Raw genomic sequence first — 10675 nt, forward strand, 5'->3', positions numbered from 1 at the left:
GAATAGTTCAGGGGGTACCCAGTTTCCCCCACAATACATTACTCTAACTTAAAGAATTAATATAACTATTAATATTATCAATATTAAACGAACATACCTTGAATATTATTAAAAATTACAACCAGCGGCAACCTGGGGAAACAAAAATGGAGGAAAAGAACTTCCGGATTCTGTCTATTAATACAAATGGGATTAACAAGGAAAAAATTACTAAATTAAGTACAATAACAAATTATGATATCTTGTTTATACAAGAAACACACAATGGGTTCACTAAAGAATTAACCAAATTATGTGAAGAACAAATGGATGGGATTTTAATTTTAAATAACTATGTAGAAAATGATATTAGAGGAGGAGTGGCAGTAATTATAAAAAATAAAAGGGGGATACAATGGGAAAGGAAGGAGGAAGGGAATTTTTTTAAAGGCAGATTACTACATATTATGATTGGAGAATTACAACTAATAAACGTATATGCACCAGCAAATAAATATAAGAAACAAGATTTTTGAATAATCTTAATAAATATATTGAAAAATATAACATGGAAAAACTTATAATAGGAGGGGATTTTAACTGGGTTGGAGATGTAATAGATAGAAAGAGTGGAATTCTAACAACTAATGATTTAAGATTCAAACCAGAAATAGAAACCTTCGTTAATAAACATAAATTGGTAGATATTTATAGACATTTAAATATTTTAAAAACTGAATATACATATGAATACAAAATAAGTGAAGGCAGTAGGATAGATAAATTTTATGGAATAAATTTTAATAAAAACATGTACAAAGAAACAGGAATTGAGGATTTTAAAATATCAGATCACAAATTAATATATTTAGAAATAAGAATAAAAAATTCATCCAGATGGGGCACAGGAACATGGAAACTAAATTGTAAAATCCTGGACTCACAAGACCTAACAAAAGAAATTCAGGAAGAAATACTTATTTTAAATACAAGGGGAACAATGACATAATCAAGGAATGGGAAGAACTAAAAAAAAACTTTAAAAATATATCGATAAGACATTCACAAATAAGGGCATACAGGAATAAAAAGGAAAAGGAAGCCATTTTATATACACTTAAAGATAAACATAAAAACAATATCACGAAAGAAACAGAAGAAACTCTAACAAAAAAACTAAACAAAATAAAGGAAGAAGAAATTAAAGGGAGAGAAATACGGGCGGGTAAATATACAAATATATATAAAAAGCGGAAGGACTATTCAAAAGAGAGGAAATCGGGGGGGGGGGGGAGAAAATTTTAGACAGAATTAAAAAGGGAATAAAATAACTACCGATAAAAACGAAATATTAAATCACATACATAATTATTATAGCGATCTATACAACTCACAAGCAATAGAAGGGAAAATCATTGATGACTATTTGGAAGGAGTAAAATGCGAAACGATAACGCCACATCATAAAATCTTATGTGACGATTTCATTTCACTAAATGAAATTAAGACAGCAATACAAAATCTATCACTAGGGAAAGCACCAGGGAGAGATGGACTCACTGCAGAATTCTATCAGAAATTCAGTAGTGAGTTGTCGCCAATTTTAGAATGGTTGTATAACAATATACTATTAAGAAATGACAAAATGACTGAAAGTATGAGGGAGGGCACGATTACATTAATTTATAAGGGAAAGGGAGAAAAGGAAGATATCAAAAACTGGAGGCCCATCTCCCTCCTTAACACAGACTATAAAATTCTTAGTAGGATACTAGCCGAGCGGGTAAAACAAGATATGGGGAAAATAATAAATAAAAATCAAACATGCGGAACCAAAGGACGAGACATACAAAATAATATTCTAAATATCAGAACTATCATTGATTATATAAATACTTCGGGTCAGAGGGGTGCTATTGTACTACTCGACCAGGAGAAAGCCTTCGACAGATTAGAACAAAACTATATACAGAAAGTTTTAAAGAAATTTGGATTTGGGAAAAACTTCCGAAATTGGACTAAAATCCTGTATAATGGAATTACTTCAACAGTACAGGTTAATGGAGCCAGCACAGATAAAATTGACATAAAAAGATCGGTGAGGCAAGGATGCCCCCTGTCGATGCTATTATACGTGATAGCGATTGAAATACTAAGTATAAAAATACGTGAGAACGACCAAATTAAAGGAATTCAAGTCCCGAACATAAAAGAAGAAATTAAAATGCTTCAGCACGCAGATGATTGCACTAACTTTATAAGGGATGCCAATTCATTCAAGTACCTTATGAGTGAATATGATAAATTCGGTAAAGCATCAGGTTCCCAAATCAACCACGGAAAGACCGAAATTTTAAAAATAGGCAACTGGAGGGGAGATCACTTTGGGATAACCCCCAATCTAATAAAAGGTACGGTCAAAGCATTAGGAATATACTTTGGCAATAATGAAGATAAAGAAAATTATAACCTTATTAAGAACAAAATAACCAAAAGTGTGAACATCTGGGCTCTAACGCCATTATGTCTCATGGAACGGGCACAAGTAGCAAAGACATATATGTATTCAAATATCAACTATATAACTAAATCAATTGACTTTAAAAATGATAGGCTAAAAATAATAGATAACCAAATTATTGACTATACCTGGGATTTTAAAACTCACTATATTAAAAAAGAAATACTTTACAAAGCAAGGGAAAAGGGGGGTTCAGCACTTACTAGTCCAACTATACTAAAACAGTCAAATATAATAAATAGGTTTAAAGATTTAAAACCCATACCAGATAAGGCATGGGAAGGACTTTACATATATTGGTTTGGTTTTTTAATGAGGCATAGGAAAGACATATACAATAATAATAAACTAAGCAGACTACTGGAAACACCCAAAAAGTTCAGGGAAATTAGAGAAATACTTATGAAATATAGAGACAGTACAGAACAGTGGGAATTAGAAAAAGACAAGACATACAATTGGATTAGGGAAGATATAACCGGGAAAACTAAGAGTAAAGTAGAGTTAGAAAATATATATGTAAACTGGGATAAAGCATGGGGAAACTGGGTGAAATTAGGGTCCTTAAAAATGCAAAGCCTCTGTTTCAAATACATGCATAATGCATGGTTGACCGGAGAACTCGCAGTGAGGCGGCACATGATCAGAGTATCGCCGAAATGCCCACTGTGCAAAAAATACAATTTTACTAAAACACATACTATAATACAATGTGAAACAAGACAGACTCTAAGACAAAAGATAATTGATGAAATTAAAGAGAAGACTACATACAAGACGCAGAATCTACTATATCTCGACGGTAATTTTGACAAGAAAACCTTGTACACAGTGACAAATTACATAGTAGACACGATGATGAAATGTGGACAAATTATAAAAATTGGAAGAGACTGACGGACAACCCTCTGCAAATCGCAAACCTCCCATTTAGGGGAAGTAGGGGGAGGGACAGGGCCCTTTATGGAACAAGTACTATCAATGAACCACAGGGCTATATCACAAGGCGCCACGCGAAGTGAGCAGGTCTGTGGAAGAGAATGGAAAAAGCCCATAAAGGGAATTACAATAATACAACATAACACAAAAGCTGACTCTTAACATTCAGTCTTACTTCTTTTTCCTTGCCTACTATATTCTCACTCTTCTATTTCTATACAAAATTTAGAACAAAAATAAACTTTAGAAATTTTGGAAATAAATAACTAGAAGACAACCTGCTCAAGAGGGGAGAAGTACAATAAATAAATAAAATACTGAACCCACCTCGAGCACAGTTGTCTTAATTGAAAAATACGAGAGCGACACCATATAGCAAACATAAACCACTAGGGTTTTAATTTCACAACAACGCAACGCTATCTCGTCCAAAATCAAAATTATATAGCCTCCGAGAGAGGTGATAGGACAACTGGGCTGAGATTTGAACACCGCTGAAGTCCCTACATAGAAATAATATATAGCAAACACAACACATAGCACCAACATATAACACACACGGGACGTAAGAGACCACTAGCAAGGTCACCAAAAGAACAAAGGGAAGCAAAACCGAAATTAGGTGATGGAAATCTATTTCGGAAAACAACCCTTTATACACACTAGGGTCATTTGGAATACCCCGACAAAATTCTAAATAAAACTTGCTTTGTAAAATTCTTTTAATAAAAACAACAGATACAACAAATCATTGGGGGAAACATAAACACATAAAACTACTTTCTCTTTGACTAAGTAGGGGTGGAGGGGCATCTGTCTGGTGCCTCCCCCCCCCCAAAAAAAAAAAAAAAGAACAACGTTTTCGTGCATTTACTGCAGAAAACCAGTTACCCGTCGTCAGCAAGCCATAGACTGCGATAGTTGCGGCCTATGGCAACACAGAGCATGTGGAAATACTGGTAAGTTTATTTATTTATTTATTTATTTCTACATCATATTACGATCATTCCGTAACTGAACGGGCATAACAAAATAAATACATTTTTATAATAATTTTATGTATCTAGTGACCCTTTCTCGCATGTTATTGTTCTTGTTTCAGTATATCAAATGTCTTTCAAAATAAATGTTATCATAAGACGTAGATAGAATTAACTAAACGATACTAAGAAATGGTTTCTATTTACAGGTTTATCAAGCTACAAGTATGGTCTCCTTAGACGTAAAAAGATATCTTTTCAGTTTGTGTGTGACCTGTGCAGTTCTAAACCTGAGGTAAGATTTCATTACAAACAAAATATTTTAAGAATAAAGACATGCTACAGTAGCTGGTTCCCATTCGCATTCGATGTACTTAAGCTACGGTTAAATACAAATTGCGAACAAAACGTGGATCGCTGCCTACATTCTCCCTATCACAAATGCTGGAAGATTAGTAAAAATAATTTTTCTTGTATCAAATATTTCGTTGTTTTTCTTGGGCTACACGACGTTCCATTCTAGTAAGCGTTCTTATGTGTACTATTATAATTTTTAAATATTAATACTGTTTACAGGCAGATGGCTACGATGTCGAAATGGACTTAAGCGGCATACCAAATACATCTGACAGATTTGAAATGTATGCCGGTACAGCACGGGGGCAGATGGAGAGCACGAGAAATTCGACGTCGATTTCTATCAATAAAGAGGATATTTCGACAAGGTGAATGTTATTTTATTTATTAGAATCGTACGGGTGCTTGCAAACGTCTTTATGTTTAAATACCATATTCGGTATAGTTAAACTTGGTTTTCTCTATATTTGCTTGTATGTTTTCAATATTTTCTGACAAGTTCAGACATTTCTAATTACAGGCTGGATAGAATTCAACAAGTGAACGAGTTTATGGGCAACAATGATGCTGCATCAACACTTGCAGCCGATATGTCTTCATTTGACGTTGAGCGCCCACACAGATCATTGACACCAGAAGAAGAAGAAGCGTAAGTTAAAAATCGAAGCGGACAAGAAAGCACAGAAAATAGCAACAATTTATTCAAGTAATATTGATGTACATAAATCCTTATAGAGTGTATCTTCTAATCAAAGATTGATCATCTTTTACTGAATCTTGTTAGGTATCTTGTAAACATGTTATTTTACTGATGCATATTTTTTGTTCATGTAAAATAATAGTTTGTGGATAATCACGATTTTTCTCCTTTCTTTAGGTCATTTAGGAATGTAACTGTTTATGGAGAAGTGCCAGTGGATTCGGAGGATCGTATAACATTTGAGGTATTAGCCACAGGATCCACTCGAGGAAAAAGGAAATTAATATCTAGTGCTGGATATAGTTTTTTTGTTAAGCTCGGAGGATCGTATAACGTTTGAGGTATTAGCCACAGGATCCACTCGAGGAAAAAGGAAATTAATATCTAGTGCTGGATATAGTTTTGTTGTTAAGCGTGAGCTGAAGAATGGAACCATCGAATGGGGTTGTAGCGTGCGTGGGAAGAATACGCAATGCCCTGCAACCGTGCGACAGACAGAATCAGACTTTTTGCCAAGTCATCAGAGCCATGACCATACTGCCACTCCTGGGTTGTTAACAGCCGTCAAATTCAAAACCAAGGTATTTGGCATGAACATGATTAATCTGTCTAAATACTGGGTGTATTCTATCAATATATTATCAACAGTATATAATGGTTAAATTGTAATCAATATACTTATAATTAATGTATGATAATTCCAGAAATATCGCTTTATTATATACAGTAAAGATCGTCTTCCAAGCTTCTGCTATATTAAATAAGCATTTTTGATAAATTATACGCCGCTGCCAATAATGAACGACATTTCGTCATCCATCCATCCATCCATACAATGATCCGTCCTTACATACATACATACATACATACATACACAACATACATACATACACAACATATATACATACACAACATACATGAATACATACATACAAACACAACATACATACAAACACAACATACATTAATACATTGATCCGTACATATACTATATAAGGTTTTGTTTTCGTTTAGGCCAAGGCATTAGGGCAAGAGAATTTGTTTGAAACAGCCCATGCACTGGTTAATGAGGTTATAGACGTTCATGCAGAACCATTACAACCTGAGGCATCCAGGGTAGCGGAGACGAACCTAATCAGAATGGTCAACCGGACCAGGTCCGCAACCAGACCAGAAGATCCCAGAGATCTTACGTTTACTGTAAGTGAATGTTTTTTTCTGTATATAATATGTGGTTGCATTGTATTTTTCCATATATATATATATATATATATATATATATATATATATATATATATATGTTAATTCGAACTCTACGTGTTATTTATTTATATTTATAAAATTCTGCCAAGTATTATCAAACATTCTCTTGAAGAAGCCAGTGATAGCTCTTGCCGTTCTGTTTCTTGTATCGTTATCTCTCTCTCTCTCTCTCTCTCTCTCTCTCTCTATATATATATATATATATATATATATATATATATATATATATATATATATATATATATATTCCAGCTCGACGACGGATTTCTTAACTCGACCATCAGTGAACCGTTCTTTCGATTTGATCTCGTCGTTGACAGGAAGCGTCACCTGATCTTTGCCACTAACAAACAGCTGGAGCTTCTCGGAATGGCCAAAACCTGGTATATTGATGGCACATTCAAGTTAGTAAAGAAGCTATTTTATCAACTGCTATCTATACATGGATTTGTGAGATCCGGTGATGACTTAAAACAGATACCGCTGTGTTTTTGCATCATGTCAGGAAAGAAGAAGAGACATTACAAAAAGGTGTGTGTGTGTGTACTGAGGATGAGAGAAGATTATGATAATTACTTTAATATCATAATGTGTAAAATAATGAACAGTATTTTATCACAGAAAATATATTTTCAATTTATTTATCCTAAATATACACGTCCAGATCAAAAAGTGATTTAGAAAATCAGTAATCAAATTAATTATTGTACGAGCAAATAAAAGACACTACACGATACTGAATAATCAGTATATCCATGAATAGTTTTACTTTTTCTCTTCCATTTTCAGGTTTTTCAGTCAATCAAGAACCTATTGCCTGAAACGAACGTCCAGTCATTTGTTGTTGACTTCGAAAAGGGTCTTTGGCAAGGGATCAGAGCAGCTTTTGGAACCCCGCAAAGACATGGTTACGCATTTCATTTTGGACAGGCCCTTTGGAGAAAGGTTCAGGAATTGGGATTACAGGTAAACACATTTCAGTCCACTCCATTGAGCTGCGATGTTAATATTCATTAGTCTAGTTACGATGTCTTTAGACTTTGGATAGCTAGTTCAAAACAATTTTCGAAATATTGAAAATCACTTATAACTCAACAATGTTTTGGGAAATTCAATATCTTGAGAAGTCAAAATCTAAATTATTTACAAAAATGTATAAATCTGTTCATCCCAACTCTTTTTTTTTAATTAAAAAACAATTGTATTTTCGTTTCCAATTCTAGCGGGTCTATCAGGAACACGACAGTATGTACAAACTTCTGCGAAAGGTTTTCGCGCTCCCCCTATTACCAGCAGACGACATACCACCGTCATTTGCAGAATTACAACGAAGAGTTGATCCAGAGGCAGTGAATGTGCAGTCATTCCTACGATATGTGGAAGACACCTGGATTCACAATGACATATGGACTGTTGACTCCTGGTCAGTTTATGGCAGAAGCATCCGAACCAATAATGATGTGGAAGGGTGGCATAATCGTATGAACAGGAGAGCAAGAAAGGGAAATTTGCCTTTCTATCTCCTCATAACTTTACTTTATAAGGAAGCCAGAGAAGTTGGATCTGTAGTTCGTCTGTTACAAGAGGGGAAGATAAGACGACATCAAAAGAAACAGACAACAAAAGTTCAGGGTCGCCTTATCAAGTTATGGGAGAAGTATGGAAACCACCAAATCAGCACGAACACCTTGCTTAAATGCTGTGCCAGATTGTATGGTCCGACAAAGCAACAGTAAAGCTGGACGGAGTATTGCTTTCCAAAACTGGACATATTTTATATACACGTGCCTTGTGCGTTGTCCATATGTTGAAAACATTATACTTCAGTACAGATAATATGTATATTTGTTTTTCAGTTTCGTATAGCAGTAGCTGATGTTTTACTTGCATGCATTAAGAAAGAAATCATAGATAGTTGCTGTTTAGAAGTATACTTTTGCACATCATAATTTGACACCTATACCTTGTCATGGGATGTAATTTTGATTAGTGATGTGTTTTGATTTAAAAATGTAAATACATGCTTCATATTTCAAAAATATAAATCTCTGAAACCATTTTTATATCTCTTTATTGTTAATTGCAATTAACATTCCTCGCCCCGCCTCCTGTCCTTTCATTACTCGCGATATGTCGGGCTATTCTGTGCACAACTTTGAAAAGATGTAATGTATAACGATCGGGATATAGAAATGAAATACATTAATTTGGACTGTTTCTGTCAGCAATTCAGTCGAGTAATTAGGACCCGATTTATAGCTAGTTTTACAAAATTCAAAGTAACAATGCCAATAAATGGCAGGAGATAAAAAGTCAATTAACCCGAGCTTGAAAAAAAATGAGTAAAGTTCAACATTTAAAAAAAAAGTTTAACGATAGATCTTATTACATAAATGAAGAAAAAAAAGGAAAATATTGTCTGATATAACGGCACGCTGAATGTAATTGAAATGGATGAGAGTGATGAGATTATGTTTCTTATTGTATAAACAGTTCATTTGACTAATTATCGAAACATAGTTTGACAAACTCATCAAAACTTCCGATGTTTTAATAACAAAGGCATACAAAGTGATAATTATGTGTAATATTGTTGTATGGTGTTTTGCCGCAGAAATTACAAAAGAAAAATATTGGATTTACTACGCAAAAAAAAATAATTAATGAATGGTAATTGGGAGACAAATTCCAAATTCACTGCATCTCCAAAAAGGCATACAGAACCTGAAAAAGTCTTAACTGGAATGTTTATTATTTTAAAATGCCTGTATATGATAAACTATCGACAGAAATATTTATTTTTCACACAGGCAGACAATGTCATAAAATGGCATAATATAAATGTGTTGAGTATAGGATTAATGACCATGGTTGGGTATTTATCGATGTGTAAATTTTACCTCAACACTCACTTACCTAATCACTCACAAAGTTAACTCTGTGAGTGATTATGGAAAATTTACACATCGATAAGTACCCAACCATGATCATTTAATCCTTATAATTCCAATTTCGTCCTTTCTTCGTCAAATCAACTTATTCCATCAACAACGCATTCCAGTTTAAGTAGCGCGTACTTTCCTTTCATTCGCCGTTTCGCATAGCTTAATAATACATAACCTGTACAGAATCACACGAACAGATTGACTACTGTCACATTTATGTTTATTCAGAAATGTCATACTTCACGTTTTAGGCAATGGCTATCGATGGTTTCAACGCATTTAGTTCATTTACAACATTCTTGACCGCTCCGGTGGCCTAGTGGTTAGAGCGTCCGCCTCAGAAGCGGGAGGTCGTGGGTTCGAACCCCGGCCGAGTCATGTCAAATACTTACATAAATGGTACTAACAGCTGCCTCGGTTAGTGTTAGGACTGGTTGACCTGGTGTCAGGATAATGTGTCTGGGTGGGACATCATGCTACGTGTCTGTGGCATGATGCCCCAGTGCTAGACATCACTATAAACTGCCACACTGCAGACATCGTAGCGATATGACTGAAAAATTGTTAAAAGCTACGTTAAAAATCCTAATCACACACACACACAAACAACATTCTTGTTCAGTTTTAGTCAGTCCCATCTGCTACGTCAGATGACGATGCCCTTACATAATAACAGCTGATACGGAATGTACTAGTGTGATAGATTAAATTTCCAATCAAACCTTAAATCATAATAGATTTTATCAATGAACAACATGGAAATATGAACAAGATTTATAGGTTACTGCATTTGTATGAGAAAATATGAACAAGTTTTTTGAATGGAAATACTGTACGACGTTAGGAGTGCGGTATATCCATTCGACAAAACGAGTTCATATTTTCCTATACAAATGCAGTAACCTTTTTATTATATGCTCATTTTTTTAAAATTCTACCAAATGCTTAATTATATTAACAAAATACACAAAAGAAGCAAAGTAACTGAATG

General features: G+C 34.2%; 2 protein-coding genes across 2 annotated transcripts; both read left to right on the forward strand.

Moving 5' to 3' along the window:
• Positions 1 to 4310: 4310 nt before the first annotated feature.
• Positions 4311 to 5816, forward strand: LOC149781510 (uncharacterized). The gene is made up of 5 exons (XM_089934979.1): positions 4311 to 4398; positions 4629 to 4714; positions 4996 to 5144; positions 5297 to 5425; positions 5654 to 5816. The coding sequence occupies exons 3-5, from the start codon at positions 5017 to 5019 to the stop codon at positions 5814 to 5816; spliced, it is 420 nt and encodes a 139-aa protein (XP_089791105.1). The 5' UTR covers positions 4311 to 4398; positions 4629 to 4714; positions 4996 to 5016.
• A 576-nt stretch (positions 5817 to 6392) lies between these two features.
• On the forward strand, positions 6393 to 8688 carry LOC149781511 (uncharacterized). The gene is made up of 4 exons (XM_089935592.1): positions 6393 to 6676; positions 6992 to 7270; positions 7529 to 7705; positions 7963 to 8688. The coding sequence occupies exons 1-4, from the start codon at positions 6617 to 6619 to the stop codon at positions 8473 to 8475; spliced, it is 1029 nt and encodes a 342-aa protein (XP_089791718.1). The 5' UTR covers positions 6393 to 6616; the 3' UTR covers positions 8476 to 8688.
• The last annotated feature ends 1987 nt before the right edge of the window (positions 8689 to 10675 follow it).

This window comes from Sinohyriopsis cumingii, chromosome 15 (assembly GCF_028554795.1).
Source record: "Sinohyriopsis cumingii isolate HCF-2022 chromosome 15, ASM2855479v2, whole genome shotgun sequence".
Classification (NCBI taxonomy): domain Eukaryota; kingdom Metazoa; phylum Mollusca; class Bivalvia; order Unionida; family Unionidae; genus Sinohyriopsis; species Sinohyriopsis cumingii.

What these genes read in the sequence shown, in the direction of transcription:
- LOC149781510 (XM_089934979.1), top strand. Translation starts at nt 5,017, where the DNA reads ATGGACTTAAGCGGCATACCAAATACATCTGACAGATTTGAAATGTAT. An exon ending in AAAGAGGATATTTCGACAAG is followed by an intron (nt 5,145 to 5,296) that starts GTGAATGTTATT and finishes TTCTAATTACAG; the next exon opens with GCTGGATAGAATTCAACAAG. An exon ending in ACACCAGAAGAAGAAGAAGC is followed by an intron (nt 5,426 to 5,653) that starts GTAAGTTAAAAA and finishes TCCTTTCTTTAG; the next exon opens with GTCATTTAGGAATGTAACTG.
- LOC149781511 (XM_089935592.1), top strand. Translation starts at nt 6,617, where the DNA reads ATGGTCAACCGGACCAGGTCCGCAACCAGACCAGAAGATCCCAGAGAT. An exon ending in CCAGAGATCTTACGTTTACT is followed by an intron (nt 6,677 to 6,991) that starts GTAAGTGAATGT and finishes TATATATTCCAG; the next exon opens with CTCGACGACGGATTTCTTAA. An exon ending in AGAAGAGACATTACAAAAAG is followed by an intron (nt 7,271 to 7,528) that starts GTGTGTGTGTGT and finishes TTCCATTTTCAG; the next exon opens with GTTTTTCAGTCAATCAAGAA.